Source organism: Orbicella faveolata, unplaced genomic scaffold, assembly GCF_042242905.1.
Source record: "Orbicella faveolata isolate gen_17 unplaced genomic scaffold, um_ofav_v1 contig_34, whole genome shotgun sequence".
NCBI classification, from domain to species: Eukaryota; Metazoa; Cnidaria; class Anthozoa; order Scleractinia; family Merulinidae; genus Orbicella; species Orbicella faveolata.
The window spans coordinates 22,802,271-22,829,954 of NW_028301563.1; the positions used below are offsets into that span (position 1 = coordinate 22,802,271).

Below are 27,684 nucleotides of genomic sequence, written 5' to 3' on the forward strand. Positions count from 1 at the left end.
AAAATAAAAGATAAAAACGCCCCAAAAATCACGCGTACGTTTACCATATTTCAGAGAGCATGGCTCATAGAATAATAACTCTTAATTAAACACAGGAAAAATACCAAAAACCAAGAAATTCCAAGCGTCTTTATTAAAAGGGAAAAAATGCCAAAAGGTAGCAAACATCTTAATTAAAAAAAGGAAATAAAAAAATTGTGAGCTCTGAGGAAGAAAAGAAAAAATTTGTGTCAGAAGTGGGATTCGAACCCACGCCTCCATTCGGAGACCAGAACGCCCGCTCCCATGAATCATGGGAAGGAATTGATCCTTGAGTCTGGCGCCTTAGACCGCTCGGCCATCCTGACAACTCTGAACAAAGATGGAATATTTTAAATACCAATTTGTTTATGCTTTGATTGCCATTTTCTAAAATTTTCAAAAATGTTATTTTGACGAAATGAAGCTTCTAAATTTGAAGATTACTAGTTTACTGACATGTAGAATCTGTAGAATCAGGAAATGTGATTCGTTTTCTCACTTGCTGAATTCTGATAAATTCACTCAGGTTCGCTCGCTCGGAAATACTGGAACCTAACATACGACGAATCAGTGAACAGCACATTGAGGACAAATGCGAAGAATTTGCTTGTCTTCCAAGCCGAGAAAAGCCGCAATTATCGCAAAATATTACAGTCCAGACACAACTTTTGAACAACGCTTACGAAACACTGTGAAATGTGCATCGATCGTGGAAGAGCATGGAGGGAAACTTCATCTTCAACCTGAAGTGCAAGTGAAATTCAATGTTGACGCCATCTTTGGAAATTTACTTTGGCGGCAAATCAACAAGTCTTGTTGTTTTTGTATTCATCTAACTGTGTGGCTCTTTCTTCAGTGGAGGAAAGGTGAGGAGAAATACGACATTTACTAACATGTCAAAGTTTTATACAAACCATAAAATTAATAAGCAGCTTTGATACATCTCTTGAAAAAGATCTATTTATCGAATGATAATTTTTGGTAAAAGTAAAAGAAACAGCATTCCAGATAAAGAGCCTGACAAGCAAAATTTTCCTTTTTAACTTAATTCCCAATCTCTTTGTTAAGTAAAAAAAACCCAAACAGTCAAACAAAATAATAGTGAGAAAAAAAAAACATGATCAAGACTTCGTTTTCAATAGAAGTATTTGATACCTAATTTATTAGCCTGTATTTTAAACCAGAAATGTTGACAAGAAGACAACTTAGGTGAATTTAAAGGCATTTTCCATATTATCTCTTTATAAATGAAGGTCATGCCTAATTATTAATTTCACTCTGTATAATTAAGTAGGGTTGAACTCTTACACTGTTTGCTCACATACTGATCTTGTGCTGCCTGAGTTCAATCTCCCTCCAATTGTACTTTGCCCTTGTAGTTTCCCCCTCCCCTTTGAATGCCTGCCATGCAAGCTATAGATTGGTGTAGTCTGGTTTATAGACTGGTCTGTAGACTGGTCTATAGACTGGTCTGTAGACTGGTCTGTAGACTGGTCTTTAGACTGGTCTTTAGACTGGTCTGTAGACTGGTCTGTAGACTGGTCTGTAGACTGGTCTATAGACTGGTCTATAGACTGGTCTTTAGACTGGTCAGTAGACTGGTCTGTAGACTGGTCTGTAGACTGCTCCGTAGACTGGTCTGTAGACTGGTCTATAGACTGGTTTGTAGACTGGTGTGTAGACTGGTCTGTAGACTGGTCTATAGCCTTTTCTGTAGGCTGGTCTGAAGACTGGTATCTAAACTGGTCCAAAAGAAAAGAAAATGCAACCTGGAGAGTAAATTTCTATCAATGGGAATACACTATACATTGTTTAGCAATCTCCTGATAGTCTGTGTTTCTTTTTTGCAGCAAAACAGTTGTCTTGTGCTTCAGATTATGTAGTTGATCTTGGCAAAGCATGTTCAGTTCACATACAAGAAAAGCCAAGGCAAAAAAACAATCGTTCTGCAGTTTGGAAGATCTATGCATTTATTAACATTCAGGCTTTAACATGTTTGTGTATGGAGCCTGATCTAAGATGGTAAGTTATTATACATGTATATTAATGTACTATAAACCCCTGGGGCTTATATTTTTCATAGGGCAGCACAGTGGCCTCATGGTTAATGTGCTCGTCTTGGGATTGAGTGGTCTGTGTTCGAGCCCTAGCTGGGGACATTGTGTTGTGTTCTTGGGCAAGACACTTTACTCTCACAGTGCCTCTCTCCACCCAGATTTATAAATGGGTGCTGGTAAATTTAATGCTGGGGGTAACCCTGTGATGGACTAGCATCCGATCCAGGGGGTAGTAGAAATACTCCTAGTCGCTTCATGCTACAGAAACTGGGATAAGCTCTGGCCTGGTGGGCCACTTTTCCTGTATGCAGACTTTACCTTACAATACCTTTTTGAAGGGCTTATTCTGAGGAGGAGCTTATATTTATTGGAGGGAAATTTGCATTTTAAAGTTGGCTGGACTTTTATTGGAGGAAACTGTGTACTGATTTGAATCTGGCAGGTATATGGTAAAAAGCATCTATTTTGAATTCTTGGTTCCGATTTGCCCCAAAGACATGTTTTCAGCTTTTCCAAGTTGTGAAGAGTTCTTGACCAAAATCCAAATTTTCAGTTCATATCTCTGAATTGTTCAGAAATAAAGTTTTTGGCTTGTAGTGGACCTATTGGAGTGTGGACTAGAAATTCATGATAGGTTAATACCTCTCAAATCCAGCACCCTCTGACATTTTTGTGTGGGATTTCCCACACTTTGTCAATGCCAGCGAAATTTATTTATTGATTTATTTGTTCATGAGAGCAAAGCATTTGTCACGTGGTTTCTACTTGGTGTGTAGACTGGGTTCCACCAGCAAAATGTTGAGTGTTTTTGTGCAGCGGCCATTAGTGTGATTACTCTAACTGGGTGTTGTTTTTTGGTGAGTTTTGACTTGTTCTTGAGATTTGGAGGGAGTCTTAGGCCTTAGGTCTTAGTGTTTTTAGACACTCGCTGCCGTATTTATTTTTGCGCAGTGGGTCTTTATACGGCACCCATACGGCGACTTGTATTTGCTATTGGTACGGGAGTCAGAAGATTTCATTGAATTTCTCTGTAATTGCTGATTCTTCCTTATCCAAATTGATATATTCACCTTTAGGAAAAATAAGCGATTCCAATGAGTGCTGTTTCTTTGAGCCAGATTAATTTGGGTACTCTCTGCATACTTGGCGAACGACCCACTCGCAACACTTCAAATTTTTTCCGAGCTACAATGTTAATACTCACGCACATGTCACGCGATAAGAAGGGACCGTACAGCGACTGGTATCTGCTATTCATACAGGATTCCTCGAGTATAACTTAAAGTTACCATTAAATTTAAGAATCGCCAACCTGTTTTTGAATGTCATAGTTGAACACTTTCCTCAGACAATACCTGTCCAGTTGTATTTTGGTGGAACAGTTTGCGTTACAAGATTCAGTGTGCATGTTTTCCTCACCTGATTTGGAAGGCGAAAACGTTTGAAGCATCCATCCTTCGGTAAACTAACCGCAAGTAGCCGGACTAAATATGAAAAGAACTATCTAATGCTGACTGAAACTGCGTCTGCTATGGAAGCAGGAAAAATTCCCGTATGAATAGCAAAAATGCAAATAATTCGTACGGGACTACCAACAAGAGTCCAAATTCATAGAAGGTCCAAGCTGTCACTTACCACCCGATCCAAGTCAATGTATTGTACGTTTTTAAAAGCTATAAGAAATTCTTTGTGCACTTTTTCAACCTACAGTGTACTTCGTAGCTGGTAAATCTGTGAACCAGAGGTAGCGTGACATGTGTATTAACTAGCTCAGTAAAAATTTGAAGTCTCGCGAGTGCGTCATTTGCTGAGTATGCAGAGAGTATGCAAATTAATCTGGCTCAAAGAAACGGCACTCACTGGAATTGCTTAATTCTTCTTAAGGTAAATATAATAATTTGGATAAGGAAGAATCAGCAATTACAGAGAAATTCAATGAAATCTTCTGACTTCCATACGAATAGCAAATACAAGTCGCTGTACAGGTGCCGTACGAATAGCCACTGCATTATTTTTGACGTACCATTTATTATAAGGTGAGTAAACATTCGCTTTCTGTATATGCGCGAAATTCTCGGATGAATAAGGATCAATCAATCAATCATACAACAATCATACAAAGTTCCAGTTCTCGGACAGAACTTTCTGCAATTACATATTTAAATTATGTCACATTGAAATTCCTTCGATCAGCTGAAAATCCGGACAATTTCTGCGGAAAAGGAATTCTAGTAAACGGAAGAAAATTTACACTTGATTGATTTCATTACTTTCAACTCCCGTCTGTTGCTAAAATCAGCATTTTTTATCAACAACTGCAGTTTTACGGACAGATATAGCATAATGACAAAGCCCAGTATTTTCCTGTGTATTTATGGTTAGCAAGTTGAGGTCCTCTCGACTGATAAACCATGATTTCTTGATGCATTGCGTGACGGTGCTGTTTCCGTAGACTCACAAGTTTAAAAGAACTAAATATTTGCGTTTGCCTTCAAACTTCACGCGAAACATTTTCACATTTACTGGTCATGTTTAACCACAAAAGCTAATTTCTAAAAGTATAATTTACATACAGTTTTCTCAGCTGGAAGAACGTATATTAGCTGACATTTGCAACCGGAGCTGATTTATCGTAAACAAACTCCGTGTAACCAGCGACCAATTCTAATATTTCCACTGATAAATAAAAGTAGACAACATTTCTATTACCGTTCCTTGGTTCAGGCTTACTCTTATGGCTTTAGAGTACTTTTCCGAACAATTTCGACTGGATACAGACTGAACTTTTCATCCCCAAGCCAACATGATTCAAAAGTTGTGTTCGGGAACATTAATTGTCCCAGTTATGTAGCACATCATCTGGCATCCCGACGAAACAGGCCATGTTATTGTTTATTGCACAGTCCAGAATTACAACCAAAAAGTGAACCATCTCGTGTGCACTTGCTTTTCGATGATGTCATTTATTTTCGCCCCTGCTGTGAAAAACAAGTCTAACCTGCAAAATATGTTTACTTCAGTGACTCTTTCAATGAAACTCCCCCCCCTCTCCCCCTCCCCAATAACTTGGGGATATATATATGTCTGCTGACTTTCGTTTTTGTTTTTTTGTTTTTGCTGGGATTTAGTATACGTTGTGAAACAACGGTTGCAGGGGATTTAGCCAAGGTAACAAAAATGGCACATGGGGGAAAACCATTTTCCCTTTTTGGTTACATATTAATGACAAACGGAGAAACGTGATTTGCTCGTAATACCTTGGACATCAAAACACCAATGCAACTTACCACATTAACTGTCAAAGGTGCTGTATGTGATATTTTTTATGTATCCATGGGTATTAACCACAGAAAATTTACCTCTGGAAATATTGGTCATACTCACTAAATGCAGTTTCCCGTGGTAAAAGGGTCATTTACCATGATAAAGAGTTCCATGTAACTGAACCCTAAGGGAGCGAATTTCCTAGAAACTAAAGTCCGAACATGTTTCTCCTGTAACCGTTTTTTTGTCTGCAGCTTGGGATCTTATAACCAGGACTCTGCGGTAGCTTTACTTGACGTTCATCACTACAACACGACAAAATGTATAAATATTCACTGTAAAGCTTCAATTTCTCTGATTTATCCATAGCGCATCAACTTTTATTTGACAGAAATCCCACACAAGTTCGCATTGCGGACCTAGTTTTGAACATGATGTGAACAAGACCAATTTCAAGGATTGTTAACATCCTTGAAAACCAAATTTTGGTTTGTTACAATGCAGAACAGTACTGTTGTTACAATATTTTGGCTCTATCACAGTCATGTAGTTACATTAGATAAAACAAACAAGTGGACATCTTATATATCAAGGCTAATTAGTCGTATAGACAAGCAATGACATAACATTTAAGTGCTTTATTGCACAGTGCCCGCTCTCCCACAAGCACCCCTCCCACTCCTTGAGCAATTTAATAGTTAGTACCTGGGGTTTATTATTCTCACCCACCTAGGCCTGACTGAGTGATTTTGTACTTTTTTGGCCTTGTTATGTCAAAATGGATTTTACCAGTTTTTTGTTTTTTGTCTCTAGTCAGTACAATGATGTTGATACATGTACATGTACTTACTAGTTTATAACCTTTTCTTGAATCATTTTATTCATTTGAACTGTATGGTATGAGATAGAGAAAATAAAAAAAAAAAAATGAGTTCCTTGCAGTTGTATAATCATTACAAAATATGCAGTTGAAAAGAAATTATGATATAACAATAAAAGCTTGCTGGAGTAGTCAGTTATAATTGATTCTGTCCTGTTTAAACATGCAGGTGTAAGCGACTCCTTGTTGACCTTACTGAGTACATGCAGCTTCAGGATGTTATGGCATGGTTATCAACATTAGGAGGTGCATACTCAGCAATGGGAGATCATCTTTATAGTTATGTGAGTAGTTTTCGTCCATCTGCAAGCAAGCATTCTTCTTAGAAATAATAAGAAGTAATATTCACCCAAAATTTTCTTGAGTTTTCAAAGAGTAAACATCTTAATGTGACAGTGAATTCATGCTGGGTGTAACCCTGTGATGGACTAGCATCCTATCCAGTGGCAGTAGAAGCACTCCTAGTCACTTATTGCTAGGAAATCAGAGACAAGCACCATGCTGATGCCAGGCCAGGAGGCTCAAATTCAGACTTCACCTGTTTACTGAAGACATATGTTGATGATCTTGAACCGAAAATTTTAGTTTGAGGTTTGCTAGTTGCTGTTTTCCGAGACTAGTTTGTACACTTAGGTTAATGTTTGCCATATATTTGAAGCTGTCATGTTGGAATAATTTCTTGTTTGTTGAGCAACTGTTGTTTAGAATAAAAATGTGTGATAACAAATCATAACAGGCAAATAAAAGCTTAGCCTGCGAGCAAACTCTGTTGGAGTAGTGGGGTGGAGGGGGAGAGCAGGCTTGCAGGCTGATAACAGCTGAGGTAAATGACTTAGATGCATGTGGAGATAAAGTATGGGATCAGGTCAGGTGATGTGCACAGGCTGGTGGTTTGATGAAGTCTTTTCTGGTATAATTGAAGTGCTTTCCATCTTGTCTGTCAGTTTGGTTTGGATTTCCTGTCTAGCTAATTTGTTCAGATTCTAAATATCTTGGTGATAACTGATGAGCTACTACGCATGCTCTCATTGGTCGATAGGTGTGTTTAGATGAGAGTATGTAAACACGGTTGTGATGTTTTAGCTTCACGCATATTTTTAAGAATTATTTTATAAAAGCAATAGAACACTCTTTCCATGTTTACATGGCCTCATCTAAACACCTGGGGGGCTGGGAGAATTCTTGAAAGTTATCCAAACCCTTGACCACATCTCAGGTTTACGTTTACAGCTGTCTCGAATTCTCCCAAGCCTCGTCATGTTTAGATGAGGCTATGTAAACACAGAAAAAGAGTTCTATGGCTTAAATATGTCTGTGTTTAACAATAATGGCAACTAACTTCAATCTGAGTCGTTTTTCTTATTTGTTGCAGTCTGAAAAAGCTTGTCAGATTTCTCAGCATCAGTTAATTGTGGCCTTGAGGTTAAGAAATCCTGTTCTTGCTGCCCAATGCAGAGTATTTGTGGCACTGAGTCTCATACAACGAGGTCAACTTAAACTAGCCTCCAGAATAATAAGGTTTGTGAATGCAAATAGTAGGATCAGCTGTGGTCCTTATAGTTAGGCTGTGTCTGTAGTCCTGTGGACTCTGCCTTTACAGGAATTAACCTGTGTCAAGTACATGTAGAATCCAATAAGACTCTGGTTATTGTTTGCTTAAAAGGTGTTCTCCCCCCTTAGGTTTCACTATTTCCATTGTAAATTAAGTTTTGGTTACAAAATTCATATTTTTATTGCTTAGATTAATCAAAGGGCTGACCTGTATTATGCTCTTTGCTTATGAAATAATGGTACAGTTGTACCCTGTTAATTCAAACCCACAAGAAAAACAGCAGTTGAAATAGCAGGGTTAAGTTTGAATAGATATCAGTATTCTAATAAGCATTTGTGTGATAAGAAAATCTTTATATTCCTCATGGGGATCAAAAATTCCAGAGGGCAGGTAAGCAAGAGGTGAGAGGGGCAGAGGTAAAAAGCCAGACAGTCCCCTCTTTTGGGGGAATGAAGTTTGAATGATGTTCAGCCTAGTCAATAATTTTGTATTTCAGGGAACAGTATGTTCTAGCAAAATCCAATGGTTTTGGAATGGATGAGAAGGTAGGTAAATAAAATTAATTGCAGGTAGGTAGTGCACCAGTGTGGATCAACTTGGACTGGAGTAAAGTACTTATGATTTAAATTGAATAAGAACAAGAAACTAAATGAAGCATAGAAATAGGAGCTTCAAGTTTAACTGCTTTCACCCTCATACATGAACAAATGAATGAATACCTTTATTTAAGTGTCAAACTAAAATAGCAGTAAATAACCACTAAATGGGCACACTATAAATATATTAAAATTAATGAAACTATTTACAATTGATAAAACGAGTATGAAATTAATGAGATTATTTACATGTGCATGATTGGATACATGCAAAAAATGATTTGTGCTCTAGAAAGCTTGCATTATTCTCAGTTTGACACTCACCAAATGCATTACAGTTCCAAATGCTCTAATTTTGCTGTGGTTTTCTGGCTTGTGACGGGCTTCCTAGTGGGGTAAATGTCAATCTCGAAAGTTGTTGTGTTTTTTTGGGCATCTCATGGGTGTGTGATTTACCTCAGGGTACACACTCAGTGAATAAACCATGTACCCCCTTGTTGTCTTAAAATAGTCCTTACATATTTAACACTGATCCTGCAAAATTAGGCTGAATTTCATCAGATAATTAGCCAATAAGGCAGGAAAATAGCGGATCAGACGATATTTAAAAGATTGAACAGAGTAGATTTTCACTGCCCCCATGGGGAGTGCTAACAAAATTGGTATTGTATTGTAACAAGGTCTATGGGCATTGTGGCTCTTGTCACACCCAGGCTGGTGTTTATTCCTCTCATGCTTGGAGAAGACAGTCTGAAGAGATATACAATTGAATTTTTTTATTTTCAGCTGATATCATCTTGTAAATCGGCCTGGTCAAGAATACAGTACTCTAAAAAACAGAATAAGGTATGTTTAATTGAAAGTGATTATACTACATACTTTAGTGTATTAAAGAAGTATGATTGATTGCATAGTATGCGGATTGAAAAATATGATTGATGACATCAGAGCGTACGAATTGGGGCACAGGCTACACTACGTGTACATTGTATAATTATGTAGACTGTTTTGAGTGAGCTGTATGATTTGTCCAGTGGTTAGAACAATATATTGGTCTGGTTTGTCTCCCACGTGGTTTGATATGTTCCAGAAAGGAATATAGCGCTACGCGTTAGATGTAGGTAAGTTCAAACACTTGACCAGTGTTTTGGTATTACTACCTTCTTCTGCAGAAGACAGTGATGAAGTCGAAACCCCCATTTAAGTTTTTGAGTTTATATAGCACTTATTATTGCTCATTTATTCTCGTAAGTTTACTTCAATTCGCTAGGCAGTTTTTTGTTTGTATCAGAGCATGCCTTTTTTCACAAATTATTGAGATCATGTTGTGCAAGTTTTTTTCTTGTTGTGATTGTTTTAAGGATGACAGACCCAAAGGAAACACAATTTAGCAATTACGATCTGGTGCCAACTGGTTTCCTTGATAGTAGAGTTTCACTACAAGCTTAACATTCTGTAATGAGAAATTTTCGAGGTTATTCACTTTCTTTCGGCGGCGATTTGCGTGATTTTGCCGCTCATCTGCAAGCATTATGTCAGGGAAAGAGTTTTAAATGTCAAAAAACTGGAATTTGAAGAAACAAGGTAAAGTATACAACTATTCGAGGCGGAAGTTTCAGGACAATCTTCAGTTTTGAAAAGTTGTACCTACTGATATACAGTATGAAAGTAGGTTGACGTTTTCTTTGCCTGTATAGAATAATAAGCTGTCTCTAATTTACACATTTTGTGGCTTTTTTTCAGATTAACAGAAAAGCGATAAAGAGCGTCAAGTGAGGAACAATAAATGCCTTGTCTTTCCCGGATAAACGCAGAAGGATCTGACTGCGCTTATTTTGTTCCTCAGTTTTGTTATTCATATTTCAAACTGTTTCAAGGTGGAAACCAACTCAAAAAACAAACTTGTAGCATTCATACTTATAATATTAGATACGCCGCGAGCCAAAACCTCTGCAAATCACGAGTCAGAACAAACACAGGGATACAAACTATATTCTATATGGCTTCCCTCTTTTGGCATAATATTCCTTCTTATTTGAAAAATCTTAATGTTTACCAATTTTCTAAATAAATTAAGTTATCTCCTCTCTGAACAACTCGAAAATAGCATGAAGTAACTAACATTTTGAACATTTAATTCCTTCGAATTCCACTGCTCATATAGTTTGGTCTGTCTCCCTGTGTCTTGACTTTATTTATTTGTCTCTTTCATTCCCTTGGTCTTGTTGTTGTTGTTGTTGTTGTTGTTGTTTAGGAAAAATTCCTTTTGTCGAAACCAATCTCCTCCTAGTATTTTTGTCTTCGTTTTCTCTCAACCGAGAAAAACGCTGTCAAGGGGAAAGAGAGAAGGTGCCTAACTTCAAGGAGCCCATAAGCGTTTTGACGTAAAAAGTAAAGTATTTTCTTGGTATATAATAAGAAAATGTTTACAATTTTACTGTTACTTTTCAACCAGAAATGTTGAGGCAATTTTACCATCATTATGTTGTTTACAAAAATACTGTACCCAAGCTTCGATTGATTATGGCAAACAACAGTGGCTGAATATGAATGAACTGATTTCTTGTATACTTACTTAGCCAAAATAGTTAGGGGGTTGGGAAGCCGCGAAATGTATTGGCGACAAAAATAGGCTCAATTTTGATAAATGATTGGAAAAAAAACGGAGCCATACCGGTTGGGTTGTGAAATATTTTAGCAGATTAATGTTGTATTTGTTAACTTAGTTTACCGAGAATCAGCCTTTCTAGTGATAGCAGAGCATAAGGCGCAGCAGGAGATGAATGTACAAGATGATAAAACTTTACTTTCATTTGTCGGGCTTCGTAACAACAAAAATCCAAAGTGGCAACAATAAGTTACAGTAAGCATTGCTCGATTCGCTTTTAGTAATCTTTGTTTTTTCCTTGTGCTTTGCTCTTCTTGTCGTTTTCTTTCCTTACTTTTTTTGGCTTTTATAGTAAGGAAATCTAATGATGACCACTTGAAAGCCAAGCATTACTTTGTTTAGCCTACTTTTTCAATGTGATGTAATTTGTAAGCTGTTGAATTGACGATAAAATTGTAATAGTAAAAACAAATAAACAAACAATAAACTTGAGATCAATTATCAAAAGTTGTACTGTTGTTTCAACGCTCCTAAAATATAGTGGCATACCTGTGCAGCGTACGATGGTTTTAAACACGTTTGTAATACAGATTCCGTTACATGTACTGATAAAGGAATCAAAACAAATCAAAATTCAATAACACTTACTGAACATGCAAATATACCAGACAACGTCCCTTACAGTAAAACCTGCTTGAGATGATAACTAGATCAAGAACTCAATCTCTCTCTTAAGATATCTGCGGTAAATATTAGATCCGCGTAAAATCCCGAAGGAGTGAAGCAACTTTCCTATGGATGATTATCACTTTTCCTGCTGCTGGATACAATGTTTAAATCATACACTTCTTAGTCATTCGTTTAGAAAGCAAAGGAAGCACAAGAAGATATTATCAAGTTCCCTGTAGATTGTAGACAGTTGTTTCAACTTCTAAGAGTAGAATCAATGTTTCTTACCCATATACTGCTACCTTACTTTCATCTCGTGTCACCTTTGATACACCCCAGTCAGTTGATATTCAAACCAGTGTTTCTGAAAATTAAACGGAGCGATTTCTGTCAAGATACATGTAATTATGTTATAAGATTCATGCCACATTTATTTGAGTCTTTTACTTATGTTGTTTACTTCACTCGTATTTGTCTCGAAAATCTCCTGTTTACGTTTTTGCTTATTACAGTTCATGGCGCTAAAATAATTACATGAAAACACGCTAAATCCCTAAAATTCCTCTCATAGAGACTTAAAAAAAAATTCCATCAAGACACTGTCAGGTCGTAAATCCCAAAGTCGTATTTCCAAAGTTTCACCTTAAGGATGAATTATTCAGTTATTCAGTATTCAGATAAAATGAGGCATGACGTCAGTGCATTGCCATAGTAACTCAGATCTTATAACTTCTTACTTCTCTTTTCTCTAGTTCACCTGTAACATCTGATTTTCTGTTGCATTGACTGCGGTAGTGTTCTTAAGTGTAGCTAGTCGCTCAAAGTTGAACAGTATTCTTACTCAAAAATCGGATCGAGCCCCCTTAATTTTATTCATTTTAATACATTAATTTATTTTATGGTCAGCAATGTCACTAAAGTGGTACAGCGGCTTCCCCTACAATACAACAAGGCCTGGCTACTAAGGAAATCAAATATGGCGGACGAATTGTGCTTGTTTCGATTTGTGACAATTTTTATTCTGTCTTGGCCACACTCCTTCGCCTTAACATTTGTTGCTGGAAAGAACTGGCAACACTACTGCGTCTCTCTACAAGATAATTCTGTTTGTACCATAGAAAGCTTTTTAGAGCTAGCCCAAAGGGTTTGCCGAAGCACGGACTTATTGGAATTCAATGACTGGAGTTTCACGGACAAAAGCCTGCTGTTACAGGTCTTTCCTGTTGATAAAGAAACAAGAAACTATGTTCGACAAGTACCTGGTGTGGTGTTTTCAAGCGTTCGTCCTGTTCCACTTAAGCATAAACCTCACTTGGTGGCAATGTCTAGTGAAGTTATAACAGATATTCTGGATTTGAAGACAGCTTCTGTTTTAGAATCACTAACGTTCGTAGAATTTGTTGCTGGAAATAAAATATTGCCAAATGCGGTATTATTATCACATAGGTACGGTGGACATCAGGTAAGGTTCAAACAGAGTAGTGCAATAGCTGATATTACAGTTGAGAGTGCACTCAAATACTCTGTTGTTGAAAATTCTTACAAACGAGGTGAACAGGTCAATACAAAGCTCATTTGTATGTCAAACCGCTGATAATTGTAATAGCAGCTATTGATTTATTGGATATGCTACAGGTAATATCTTCTTTTAAGATGACAGTTGTGGGGCTACAAACTTTGTGGTAGCTCAAATTCAGGTTTTGCCATAACCAGTTGGTAGAAATATAGCATGAACATGTCAACCAATAAAGAAGGAACATAGCCAACCAGTCCTGATTGAGTCCTGGTTTGATGTTTTCTGTAGCATTTACAGTGGGCTGCATAAATTGACAGTCAGAACCAACCAGAATTCTGCATTGTCAGAGAAATTCTTATAACTAATTGAATGTACTTTGTATGCTTCAGCAGCATATTAGGTGAGTTTGGTTGAGACATGGTTTGTATTTTGGGGAGACACAGCCTGGTATGCCTCTAAAGCATACCAAAATTTGAGAAATCTGGTAACCACGGCTCAATTTAAGAGATGAAAAGGTACGATTAGGCATTAACCATACCCAAATTCGGCCAAGTGGGCATGATGTCATAACCATATCAGGTCAGGGACTCGTTATTGCAGGATATCAGGGCAGTAGACACAGCTTCTGATTGGCGAATGATGAATTTGGGTATGGTAAACGCAGTAATTTAAACATCCAGGCTTTGAATGTAATCCCTCTTTTTCCTCTGCTATCTCCAAGTTGTGTTGCATTTCTTTTCTGCAAGGTGATTTTTGTTTGTCTTTGTACGTTACCCCACATGTACACGTACTCATAGTTTGCTTGAACCATGACCAGATTAGGTCACCACATCACACTACAGGAAAATGAAGTTCAGGATATTTGCTTTTTTTTCATACTCAGTTTGGTGACTGGGCTGGTCAGCTGGGAGATGGACGGGCAGTAATGCTGGGCGAGTATATCAACAGGTACACTGATGTAATGCAGAATTAATTATATGATGATACAATTTAATTTTATATTAATATTGTCTATAGCATATTATTTTATACTTACATGTTCATAGGATTGCATCTCTCTCACGTTGCACTCTCGCCTTGTATTTATTTTTAGTTTCAAGTTTTTGAACCCAATTTGATTTTTGTTTCCCTTTGTTTCCGATTCTGATAATGAAAATTAAAAAAAAATATCAATGTAAAAAAGTCAAACTGGTTGAAAAATTGTCAACCCAAGGGGAAACAAAACCACAAATTATGTATTTTTTTATAGCACAGGACAGTTTGCAGGACAGTCTTTTCTTAATATTTTATAGAAAATCTACCTTATAAACTACTGGTAATTGATTTTTGATTTTCTTGAACATCTTGTAAGGTATATGCATGTAAATATGTCAGATTACAGTAGGAGACGCATAGTTCATGGCAACACTCTCATTACATGTAGGTGGGGGGGGGGGGGGGGGGGAATGCTACCTAGATACCCAAATGTTTGACTGTGAACTTGAATATATATGCTCTAAGCTGAAGTTCTGAAGTTTGTCTGCAAAACATCAAAATGACAAATGAGCTGTGATGGGAAAAAACAAATCCGTGAACTCTCCATTTACAGGAAAGGAGACAGATGGGAATTGCAGTTGAAGGGATCTGGCAAAACTCCTTATTCACGGTAACAGCACCATAAATATAATAAAAGTTTTAATAATAAATTATTCAATTGGAGATAGAGAGTTTAAGGACAGGAGTTTTTAAACCACAGATGTCAACAAGAAGTTTGTATTCTTGGCATCTTTTGGCATGTTTTAACCCTCTGCCAACCGATGACTTGAAAACCTTAATGTTTTTAATGAAAAGTTCATAAAATGCACCAAAGAAAAGAAAAGTCAACTTCCAGTCCATGTCTGTCTCCCAAAATGACTGTGCCTATAATTTCCCTATTATAGTATTGGCACATGCATGTAGTACATTTACAAAATTCTGTACAACATTCATGTATTAATAGAGCATTTTTGTGTGATATACCATTAATTATAGATGTAACACTTACATGTATTTCATGAGAAGAGAGTGAGTCTGAAAGGTGTTTAGTAATTATAGCCCAGTAAAAATCCATAAGGGGAACATCATTTGGAACTGGCTTCTAGTGATTATAAATAAAAGTAACAGCTGTATATTTACTTCCTCAAGTTATAAAATATTAAAATGTCTCCCAATAATGTATTAGTACTTTATTAAAAAACAACACTTTTAGTAATAACTTTAAGGCATAACTATATGGCTGAATTGAATTGTGTTTTTAATTAATACTGTCTGTACACAGACATGGGGATGGCCGAGCAGTCTTGAGGTCCTCTGTGCGAGAATTCCTAGCCAGTGAAGCCATGTTTCATTTAGGCATACCGACAAGTAGAGCAGCTAGTCTGGTTGTAAGTAACGATCGTGTCTGGAGAGACCAATTCTATGATGGACACCCTATGCAAGAAAAAGGTACATTCATACAATGGCACTGGTTGTTGTATAGTGCAATGTAGTTATAGCAGAGCTCCTGCATACCAAAGGTGTGTTAGCAGAGCCCCATACCCTAGAAAATTTGGTAACCCATTGATCTAAAAATTTTGGTTGTCACATTGAAGTTGCCTGCTGACCAAGTGCTGGTTTTTGATTGGATTGTGGGCTCATGTTAGGTTAACTTGTTGTAATCACGGCTGGGTTGTTCGGAACCTAGTTAACACTATCCCAGGATTAAAAGTTAAAATTTTTCTTGTATACAAAATAATGTTTTTCACTGTTTTTGTTTTGTGTAGTTTGAGATTATTCAAACTCAAACAGAAGACCAAACAGTGTAAACAGAAAACCTCACTGCAAAGTTACAAAACTCAAATCCAAATTCTCACTTTTCCTGGGTTAGTTTAATTGGGCTTTGAACAACCTGGCCCAGGAACTCTGTTTTTATAGCCTGCATGGCAGGTTGTAGAAGGGGAGGGAAAGGCTCAAAATGAGTGGGGGAGGATCAAGCTTGCTTCGAGGAGGGATGGCCTGCAAGAACGCTATTGGTTTCTTTGTTTTTTTTTTGTCCATCAGACAAATGTAAAAATCCTGATTGGTCAGATTTAATGAATTGCTCAATCTGTCATTCTGATTGGCCAGCAACCTGTCATTCAAGAGCATTGGGGTCTTGTCATATTCATATTCAAGGCATTCAACAAGGCGGATAAATCAAGGGATTGTTTCGAACTATATCTAGAAGAAATGCTTTGATCTTTGGAAGAAAATGGTATCACTGAAATTTGTGCTAAAAGCAGAGCAAAAAAAGACATTATTATTATTATTTGCAAAAAGGATCTTTTAGCCATTTTACCCACAGGCTAATTGGCAAGAGTCTCATTTTTCAGCTTCTTGTGTTGGCAACTGTGTGGCAAAAGCTTGTGCAAATATATATTAAAACCGTCGGGTTTTGAACAACCTGGTCCAGGAACTCTGCTTTTATAGCCTGCATGGCAGGCTGTAGAAGGGGAGGGAAAGACTCAAAAACCTGACGGTTTTTATATATATTTATCCAATGGTTTTTATAGATATTTACACAAGCTTTTGCCACTCAGTTGCCATATGTTACTTTAAGATTCACCTCGCAAACTCTACAAACATTGTTACAATTGTTTTCTTTTTTGGGCTGCCTTCTTCTCGCTTTTTCCAACCTCCGAAGGTCTTAAAATTATTTCATTTTCTCGTGCAAAAAATAAAAACAAGAAATATGAGAACCTGTTGGCACCTACAGCCTTAACCACGAAAGAAGTGGTGTGATTCTGATTGGATAATTTTGACACCCGGACATTCCACAGTTGAGTGGGTTTTGCATAGTTAATTAGGGGGCAGAATGAAGAAAACAATAGCGTCCTTGCAGGCATCCCCTACCCCCACGCACTTCACGCATTTGTCTTTCTCCTTCCCCTCCCCTTCGGACGCCTGCCATGCAGGCTAGGCTTTTAGGCTTGGCAAAATCTACATATTAATAATCATCATGTTAATACTCATTTATTCCAGCTGCAGTTGTTCTACGATTAGCAAAATCATGGTTTAGGATTGGCTCTCTTGAAATCTTAGCACGTGATGGAGAACAAAGCCTTCTAAGGTTTGGCATGTTGTTATTTATTTATTTATTTATTTAGTTATTTTTTTGTAAACCAGCACTGCTACATGCACGTCCCTGTTCATCAGTGATAGGTGTTATTCTACAGTTCTTTAACTTGGCAGTGACTTTTGTAGAATTTCTGTTTTAACACTTCTTGAACTATAAGGGAAATCCTCAAATGTAGATAGATATATGTGGCTACAGATAGATACGTGTTATTCATGTGCATGGACTCCTCTTAATATGCATATGACCATTACATTGAATTAATAATAATTATTATTGATTATTTTTTCTATAACTCTATCACTTTTGTAAAAGGGTAGCACTGGTAGTTTCAGCAGCATGCTGCATCATATGTCATGTCGTTCTCACACGTACACCGTAGACTGACTGGTTTGTTGATAAGGGAGAAAAAGTTAGACAGTGGTTTGACAGAAGAAACTGGGCAGATCCTTGCATTTAGGATAATACTCACAGACAAATTGCATAATAATAATATTACTTAAGGTCATTGCACTGAAATAGAACCTGTACTGAGATTTTTATGAAACTTTGCCTATTGATTGTTTATATTATAGGAACTTACATTTTGAAATAAAAATGAGGGGTCCCCATGTTTGTTTAGGAGCAACAGTACCTTGTTTATACCCAATAAATCCTTATAATAGCACCATGATTGCAGTCACAATAATTATTGCTTGCTAAATTCATGTTTCCGACGATTGTTTTTTGTCCTACACTGAGAATTGGTCCATATTTATTTTACACAGAGAAATTTATTACTCAATTCAAAGCAACAGAAAAAAAATGATAGGTCACCATACTCGTTTGTGAGAAAATGACGATTTACCTCTATGGTGAGGTTCAGCCATAAAGAAAAAGCCGCCATTTTTTAATGCGTGCATGCTAATCATGCGTGAAATTATGCACAGTAGGGATGCGCAATGCAATACTGGGCAGTGACCACCACTAATTGTTTTCTGTCAAACCATCAGGTAAGGTGTGCATATATACAAACAAGACATTGACAAATATTATTATGAATGTTTTAACCTTGAACCATTTACTAACACAAATAACAAATATAAACTAAGCCTTTTAGGTTGTTGACCAATTACAATTTACATGTTTTCCACTTTTTATTGTTTAATTTTGAATGATTGTTTTATTTTCCAAAGAAAAGTGGTGGATTTTGTCATTGAGCGGTATTTTCAGGGTTTAGCAAAAAATGCGAAGAAGTACCTGGTAAGAATTGCAGTTTGATCTGTGATTTACTAAACAGCTATGATAATTGTAAAGTAAGTAAACAATGAACTGAGGTATTTTTACTAAGAATGCAACAACAGTGCAGGGAGAGGCACATTACAAACGAGAGCTGCTCACTGTTCTCAAGAGTTCATTATAAAAATGCCAAGTGCATAAACTATAGGGTTATTTATACAGGAAAAATAAGCTGTGAATTGCACAGGCCGCGGCTTACATAACATGCGAACTGGACCATTTATAGGAGCGTGGACTATATAAGACACGAAGTGCTCGTATAAATGGTTTACGGCTTATCCGTGACAAATGCCTCGCTTTTGTGTTGGTTGTCATAGCAATCGCGGAATTGCGCGAGCTCTCACGCGAGCGCAGGAAAAACTTGTGCTTGCGCAGTGTGAGTTCGTGTCTTACGTAAGCAGCAAACAAACCGCAATACCCACAGGTCACCTGAGCGTAATAAAAGAGCTTGTATGGAGAACTGCGGCTAAAATATTAGCTTAAGAGTTTGTATAGAGATCAGGAGTTGACATTAAATTCGTTCAATGTATGGGTAGTTTATCGAATAAAGACTCTTGAACATTCAATGGTGTCATTTTTTCTCATCCTGGAGAGTTTAAACGAGATTTGAGCAAATTTTGAAAAATTTGTCCTACGGTGTTATAATAAGACAAATTTGGGGAAACTGCTCGCCATCCCTATTATCCTGCTTGGATTCTATTCATGCGAGAGCAGCAATATTCAACCTTGATCCGTCACTGTCTGACGATGACTGCCTTCTTAAATCTAATTGGAGGTCTATCTCAGTCTTTTTTCTATAAGAAAACTATCTTCCATTATTACATAAAGTTTACTTTGATCGTATGCTGCCAAAGGTGCCAAAAACGTAACAGCGTGATTAGTTATTTATCGTGAACATATCAGGTCAGTGACTTGATATTGTAGGATATCAAGTCAGTGGACAGAGCCTCTGATTAACTGGGAAATGAACAATAGTTCTTGACTACACCTCAGTCTGTATAAAAGAAATTGTTAAATACGTTATTGGCTTTATTTCCTCAGGCGTTTTTCTCTAGAGTGGTCTTAATGACCTCGGAGTTGATCTCCAAGTGGCAGTCTGTTGGATTTACTCATGGTGAAGTGTCAACTGTTATTGTTCCATACCTTGAACATTCTATTGCTGCTATTTCGTTTACAGCTTAAATATAATATTATGTTATTACTTCTAGGTGTTTGTAACACAGATAATTTCAGCCTCTTGTTGATCACAATAGACTATGGCCCTTTTGGATTCATGGACGACTATGATCCAGGTAACACAGTTTGCCGGTTACAATATAAGTTATTCTATACATGTAATCCTCAGGGAGGCGCGGTGGCCTCATGGTTAGTGCACCCGTCTCTGGATTGAGCGGTCCGCGTTTGAGCCCTGGCCGGGGACATCGCATTGTGTTCTTGGGTAAGACACTTTACTCTCACAGTCTCTCTCTTCACCCAGGTGTATAAATGGGTACTGGCAAACTTAATGGTGGGGGTTACAGCATCCCATCCAGGGGGGACTAGAAACACTCCTAGTCACTTCATGCTACAGAAACCGGGATAAGCTCCGGCCTGATGGGCCACTTGGCTTGTGTGTAGACTTTACATGTTATCCTCATCACAGTATATAGGATACAGGAAACATGACATGAGCCCACTCCACACTCGCTCAAGTGGATCAATCCAGCGACTCCCGTACAAGCCATTGTGTTTGTTTTGCAGCCAGACCTCTACTGACCCCTAGTGAGGAGAGTTAAAGGCTTACAGCTGTTAGTTAAACATCTCAACTCAACAGTCAATGAAAATGTGTTGCAAAACACAAAGCAATTAATCAGCTATCACAAATAATTAGCAGTAACGAACACGCTGCCTTGTTTATGTCTATACTGACTGACATCTTTTTAATCATTTTACTTTTAGACTATGTGTCAAACACATCTGATGAGGAAGGGAGATACAGTTACAAAAATCAGCCTAATGTTGGCTTTTTTAACTTGGAAAAATTGCTGCAAGCCTTGAGGCCATTACTCGAGGATTATAGCGAGTAAGCTGATTGAACATATTCAAAGAAGACTGCTTGTTTGGTTAACATTGTTGATCAGACGTGTACTGTTTTGTTGCAGAGGAGAGAAAATCCTGTTAAATTACGTGGATGTGTTTAATGGAAGGTGAGTTATGTTGTATTTGGAGAAAAGAGTAAACCACAAGGAACAAGCTTGTAATAAACCACCAAACAAGTGTTCCTTATTATTTTCACTAGCCAATTGTCAATTGTCACCCGTCAGGAAACATGTCTGAGTTTTGAACCTGTAGCATGAGACTATTGGTAGCTTGCAATCTCTCAGATTGGCTAACGAGGTATTCCTGAGAAAAACACATCAAGACTAGAGCTATCAGGAAAATTGTTTATTTTCCAAGTGTACATAAGTTGTGCTAAATTTGTTCCTGTAATTGATAAAGCGCGGGAGAGAACACAAATGCATGGCTTACAAGTGAGTCAATCTATGGGCTATATCGTCCAGTTACGAGTCGTGTTTGATCGGTGATAGGGAGCTTAATCAAAGACTACGATGCCGAGGACGACGCCTAGTAAAAAATGAATTTATATTTTACAAGCAAAGTTCGCGATTGTCTAGGTCTGTTCGGTACGGCAATGGCTCTAGAAACGTGCTTAAGCTAAATATGCAACGACGGCGAAAAATTAGCCGTCGTCGTCCACGTTCCGTAGACGACGCACAACTTGGTCATTTCACGTTGTTGTTTTGCAGAAGACGGCAAAGAAATGTACCAAGATTTATAACGCACGTGCACAGCTACTGTTTTGCTCATTAAACCTTTTGTTCAGTGACGTTCTCGTTGCCGTCGTCATCGTGGTTGTCTTAAGTTCCCTAATCTTACAACAAAGTACGTCCTCTGATTGTTTTATAATTATGCACGTTCCATTTGTCCGTTACAAAATTAAGACAATGGGCGCTTTCCATTCATCAAAAATTCCGTAAATTTCGAAACGGGAACAAAATATGGTACGGAAATTATTTTCTGGGAAAGTGTCCAGAAAAACCGGAAATTGTCGAGAATTTCCGAAAAGCGAACCATTCAATCGAAAATTCAGGAAAGAAAATCAAATGGAGGGGAAATTTCCAGTAAGAAATCACTTCGAAGCTTTGGGCATACCTCGCGAGGTTTTTCTCTTTTCCGGAATTTCTTGAAAATGCTGTTCCATTTGTTACTGGAAATTTCCGGCAATTAAAACCAGAAGATTCATCAAATACAAAGCGCCCAATGTTTACTACTTAACAAATTGTGGAATCATTAATTTTTATCAGCAATTATCCAGGCCCCTACTGAGCCTAGTGCTGTATTGTAATGATGTAATTATCAGCGTATACGCTGTATCTATCATGTGGCAATAAACACGTGCTTGGTGGTTTCAGGTTGTTCGATATTTTTTGTAACAAGCTTGGTTTACTGAATAAACAGAAAGACGATGAAATGCTTATTAACTCTCTACTTTGGGTAAGGGCTAACTAGATGTTTTTTTTAGTGACAATGCTATCATAGTACTTTACATCAAGCTTGTAAAATGCGATATCACTTCGTTCTAAATTCAAATTAATGAAAATGAAATGCTGAGTGATGAAGTGAGAAATGGAGAAGGTGATTGTACTCCAAGAAAATATGGAATCGTTTTTTACATTGTGAAGAATTCAAATTTCCTTAAAAGTCACAACTTTGAGTAGGAGTCCTTTCTTATAGGTGCATCTCTACCTTTCTATCTGAAAATCTGCCCGTAAAAGCATTTTCTTAAATTGGCGTTTTCCGACAAATTGACAAGTGTCGTCCATATATTCATCAGCGAATGCTGTAGTATTAAAAATACATATAAAAGAACTGTAGGAAAATAATGTGAATCAGTTCCCTATGTAATTTGCATGACCAACTGTTGATTAGTTTTCGGTAGCCAACATTTAGTCAGAGTTTAACTGAACTGATTTCTCCTTCAGATATACTATTAACGCATTGATGAACAATAATTCCGATAAAGTTAGTTTTTAACTTTTTTTGTGTTGTATTACCGTTTAAATTTCTTTTCTCACATGAACGATTATGAAGGCATTCCTTCTTTTTTCCAGATCATGTCAGTTACTCGTTCAGATTTTACTATGTCATTCCGCGAGCTAAGTGAAATCTCCTTACATGATATAGTCGCACACCGCTTGTCTAATGGATCGTGGGCGCTAAAGAAATTACAGACTCACGAAAACTGGGGAGACTGGGTAGCACAATACGCTGACAGAATTCACTGGTAAGTGAAATGAGTTGTGGTTAATTTCATTTTGTTTCTTGAAATGTTATTTTCACACTTACGTAAAGCGTTTGTGATGTGAATAAAGGAAAACAGAATCAAGCAATTTATATTATTTTTTTGCCTCGCTCTGCATTACTCTTGGACCCGGTATGAATCGGTATTGTTCTATTTTTCACGCCCCAACCCCAGTCGAACAAGGAACGTAGAAACCAAACACCTGTGCTAATCAGCGAAACTAATTCTGTCCCCTTTCTTGGTATTTGCAATAGACAAACACGATGCTATCCAATCATCTCACTGCCTCCCCACTCCTGACACAATCTTAGACTGAGAAAATAGTTCTGTTGACCCTCTCCCCAAAGTGCCATCGTGTCATTCAGCGCGCAAGGTAATGTCTGAAGATTGCGTTACTCGGTTGTCACAGTGACGCCATCAGTTTTAAAAGCCTAAAGCTCTTTTGTTTGGATTGTAAAGCTAATTATTTCATTGTTTGTTGTTTGTTAGGAATGGTGATGGTGATACGGACCAGGCAAGAAAACAACGAATGCAAGGTGATGTACAAAAAGCCTGATTGAAGAAGCAGGATGGAAATTCCTCGTTCGTTGGGTGAAGTGATTAGCAATGTTGGCACTCCCCCCTGGATGGGATGTTAGTCCATCACAGGCTACTGGTGAAGTGATTAGCAATGTTGGTACTCCCCCCTGGATGGGATGTTAGTCCATCACAGGCTACTGGTGAAGTGATTAGAAATGTTGGTACTCCCCCCTGGATGGGATGTTAGTCCATCACAGGCTACTGGTGAAGTGATTAGCAATGTTGGTACTCCCCCCTGGATGGGATGTTAGTCCATCACAGGCTACTGGTGAAGTGATTAGCAATGTTGGTACTCCCCCCTGGATGGGATGTTAGTCCATCACAGGCTACTGGTGAAGTGATTAGAAATGTTGGTACTCCCCCCTGGATGGGATGTTAGTCCATCACAGGCTACTGGTGAAGTGATTAGCAATGTTGGTACTCCCCCCTGGATGGGATGTTAGTCCATCACAGGCTACTGGTGAAGTGATTAGCAATGTTGGTACTCCCCCCTGGATGGGATGTTAGTCCATCACAGGCTACTGGTGAAGTGATTAGCAATGTTGGTACTCCCCCCTGGATGGGATGTTAGTCCATCACAGGCTACTGGTGAAGTGATTAGCTATGTTGGTACTCCCCCCTGGATGGGATGTTAGTCCATCACAGGCTACTGGTGAAGTGATTAGCAATGTTGGTACTCCCCCCTGGATGAGATGTTAGTCCATCACAGGCTACTGGTGAAGTGATTAGAAATGTTGGTACTCCCCCCTGGATGGGATGTTAGTCCATCACAGGCTACTGGTGAAGTGATTAGCAATGTTGGTACTCCCCCCTGGATGGGATGTTAGTCCATCACAGGCTACTGGTGAAGTGATTAGAAATGTTGGTACTCCCCCCTGGATGGGATGTTAGTCCATCACAGGCTACTGGTGAAGTGATTAGCAATGTTGGTACTCCCCCCTGGATGGGATGTTAGTCCATCACAGGCTACTGGTGAAGTGATTAGCAATGTTGGTACTCCCCCCTGGATGGGATGTTAGTCCATCACAGGCTACTGGTGAAGTGATTAGAAATGTTGGTACTCCCCCCTGGATGGGATGTTAGTCCATCACAGGCTACTGGTGAAGTGATTAGCAATGTTGGTACTCCCCCCTGGATGGGATGTTAGTCCATCACAGGCTACTGGTGAAGTGATTAGAAATGTTGGTACTCCCCCCTGGATGGGATGTTAGTCCATCACAGGCTACTGGTGAAGTGATTAGCAATGTTGGTACTCCCCTCTGGATGGGATGTTAGTCCATCACGGGCTACTCCCCAATATTCTGTTAACATTATGTTATGTTGTCTCTATATGTAAAGAGACAGTCCTACTAATTGTTAGCTCTTTGTCATTTCAGAAGTGAATCCTCGTTATGTATTACGTAACTGGATGGCTCAATCAGCGATACAAAAGGCAGAAAGGAACGATTTTTCAGAGGTTAGAAATTTCTTTTGCTCACTTAGTCGCGATCTCAGTTGGTGTGCTTGCTGTTCACGTTCTTGTTTAAGTTGTATTGGGTCAACTTTGGTACAGTAGTGTAAAGCTGTAAACTTAACTTAAATTAGTTTGTGTGCATGTGTGTTTGAAGAGGCAGTGGACCACAAGAATTCACTGCCTTTGGTTATAAGAGATTTTCTATTGTCGAGGGTTAAGAAAGGAACCCAGAGAAACAACACATGTGAAGTGCCATTTTACTGCATGCGCATGGAACTTATTGTTTAGCACCCGGTTTTTGTTAAGTTTATTGTCGTGGTCGTTTGTTTGCGCTTCCTCTTTAGTCTCGGCAGCAGACGTATACTACCAAATAAATGCGTTAAAAGCAAAGGTAAAGAAAAGATATTAGTTTTGTTTTAGTCCAAGCTCCATGTGCCAGTTTAGGTATTTTGGGCCTTGAATGAAAGTAGTTTTTTTCTCAAATCCAGTTGTGTATCCCTTTGTTGTGTATCCCTTTGTTGTGTATCCCTTTGTTGTGTATCCCTTTGTTGAGTGCGGTATGTTTACTTTCTTATTTTCACATTGTCCCAGGTTCGGCAGTTACTTGAAATCCTGAAACTACCATTTACTAAACAAGTATGTCTAGACGCATACCAATAAGTAAGAAATAATATCATAGATAGGTTTGCCCACGACTATTATAAAGCCACAGCCAAGGTTATCACCTCTGGCCATCATATCAAACGCTAATAACGTTACGAAACAATCAGAGTGTATGTTTGACGGGGGTACTCAATAGAGACGGGGTGGGGGGGTGGGGGGGGGCGGAATCAGTATACCAGGGGGCCCCCCCGTATACCAGGTTATCAGGTTATCAGTATACCCCGGCTAGATTGTAGAATACCAGGCCACTCGTTTGCATCTCATTGAATTTGAATGGTTCCTTTTGTTTCTATATGCTGTTCTTAGAAGCATCGAGAGATATGTTAATAAGTGGCCCGGTATTGTAAAATCGCTACTTACCTGTAACATTTTCCACAAAAGTTGCAAATACATGTATGTGTGTAAATTTGCGCCTGGATTGGTACGGTATGAAAACACCGGTAACAATGAGTCTTTCGTCCAATGTTTTAGTTGTGAGAAAATAGGAGGAGGGCGCGTGGGAAGGAGGGGGGAGGTGGCGTCAAAACAGGGGAAGGCTACAAGAAGGAGGGACCTTTTATACGCATTTCTTTACAAACTAAACCTCCTCCATTTTATGGAGAAGTAGGCGGCACACAGTTTCAACTTTTGCCATAATAAGTCCGTTTGGGTGTGAAATAAACCAGACGAATCATTTCTTTAGTCTTGCCTGCTTTTACTTGTCTTTTCATATTATTTTCTCAGGAGGTTGCTGAAGATCTTGGGTACTCGTCGCAGCCCCCGCCCTGGGCCTCTCAACTGCGGGTGAGCTGCTCTTCATAAAAAACTTTTCAACAAAGACAGACCACACACCTTAGAACATTTCCACTGGAAAATAGCAGAGGTTTCAATAATGTTTGACAGAGCTACAATTTGTAAATAAAATACGACCGTAATAAAACGCTATTATTGCAGTTGAAACGTACTTTCTTGGTCTTTCTTGGTACTTTGCCCTTATGTGAAATTAAACTACAGTTTCGCCGGGTTGATGGCAGATCGATCCGTCGTTATTTTCGAGAAGTTATTTCTTTCGAAAAAACTTCTCTTGAGTTATTCGCTGGATTTAAGTGGACCCTTGAATCAGTTGAAGAAATTGATTGTTACAAATTTTAACTGTGTCACTGCTTGGATGATAAACATCTTGGGGGAAGTGCAGGTTCCTTGTCAATCCTCTCCATTCTTAACCATCCTCGTTCCTTTATATATGGTTTATTAATATCATTGTGGTGTTTTTCTATCTCAGTGAACTAATATTTTCAAGTTTTCGTCAATTTGAAGGTAATTTTGTACGTGGCCAAAATAACTCAAAATGCCGTGACTGAGCTGCTTTAGCACTTGAGATCAGGACTCGCCACATGTAAAGGAAAGTTATAACCCAGAAACACCGGTCCCTCCTTGTCCTTTTAAGCTCTAACCCTCATGAGTGGTCTACTGTGTTGCTCGAAATAAGAAGAATACCCAACGTCAAATGTCATCGAAAAAGCAGATTTGTGACACGACGTTTTGGCGGGGTCCCTTTGTGGAATCATGCCCTAATCACTTGAGACACTAAAAGGTCGTTTGTCCTGATATCAGACACGTACCTTGTCCAATATTGTTCCCTTTGTTTATCTTCATACAAAGCTTGGCATGATTTTGGTATAAGATATAGTGTGACTTCATGTGTCTTGGAAACACGTATTTGGCAACTCGTGAGTCATGTTAGGTAGTATTGAGCGCGTTTTTCAATTTGAAAAATGGCGTTCTACCTCGGTCAAGGCGGAAATAGTCATCAGAATTGTTGATTCGTGTGAGAATAATAATACCGGCAATAGGAAATGTTTATCGTTTTCACAATAAAGGTAAACTATAACAACTTTAGAATTTTCTCATCAGGAGGGTATGCAATGCTCCAGTCACTTTTAATTATTTATTTCACCAAGTTAGTGCACATAGCTTTGTTGTCGTGTCACGGATTTCAGCCAAGAATATACGTAAATTACATGTTGTATTCAGGTAAGGCTAGTCCGCGGGTGTTATTAATAATAGAACTCAATCGTTTACTTACGAAATAGATTCATACAGGTACTATACTTAC

The 27,684-nt window shown here is 38.3% G+C and overlaps 2 protein-coding genes and 1 non-coding gene across 4 annotated transcripts; 2 read left to right on the forward strand and 1 right to left on the reverse strand.

Annotated features, from left to right (window-relative positions):
- Positions 1-228: 228 nt before the first annotated feature.
- Positions 229-347, reverse strand: Trnal-caa (transfer RNA leucine (anticodon CAA)). Its single transcript has 2 exons — positions 310-347; positions 229-274 (listed from the first exon to the last, which is right to left on the reverse strand). It is a non-coding gene; the product is annotated as a tRNA-Leu (tRNA).
- A 152-nt stretch (positions 348-499) lies between these two features.
- On the forward strand, positions 500-11,485 carry LOC110057131 (uncharacterized). The gene is made up of 7 exons (XM_020763709.2): positions 500-887; positions 1,872-2,043; positions 6,392-6,506; positions 7,595-7,740; positions 8,271-8,319; positions 9,157-9,216; positions 10,114-11,485. Exons 1-7 carry the CDS (start codon positions 614-616, stop codon positions 10,144-10,146), a joined length of 849 nt encoding a protein of 282 aa, XP_020619368.2. The 5' UTR covers positions 500-613; the 3' UTR covers positions 10,147-11,485.
- A 1,060-nt stretch (positions 11,486-12,545) lies between these two features.
- On the forward strand, positions 12,546-26,532 carry LOC110057130 (uncharacterized). Of its 2 annotated transcripts, XM_020763705.2 has the most exons (16): positions 12,546-13,109; positions 14,047-14,111; positions 14,752-14,808; positions 15,460-15,626; positions 17,181-17,268; positions 18,450-18,516; positions 19,594-19,666; positions 19,761-19,844; positions 20,491-20,614; positions 20,694-20,738; positions 22,005-22,086; positions 22,704-22,876; positions 23,384-23,430; positions 24,850-24,929; positions 25,518-25,562; positions 26,313-26,532. In XM_020763705.2, exons 1-16 carry the CDS (start codon positions 12,546-12,548, stop codon positions 26,388-26,390), a joined length of 1,839 nt encoding a protein of 612 aa, XP_020619364.2. In that variant the 3' UTR covers positions 26,391-26,532. The 2 variants fall into 2 exon arrangements, with proteins under 2 accessions (XP_020619364.2, XP_020619366.2); XM_020763707.2 differs by lacking the exon at positions 14,752-14,808 and having other exon boundaries at positions 12,608-13,109.
- Positions 26,533-27,684: the final 1,152 nt, after the last annotated feature.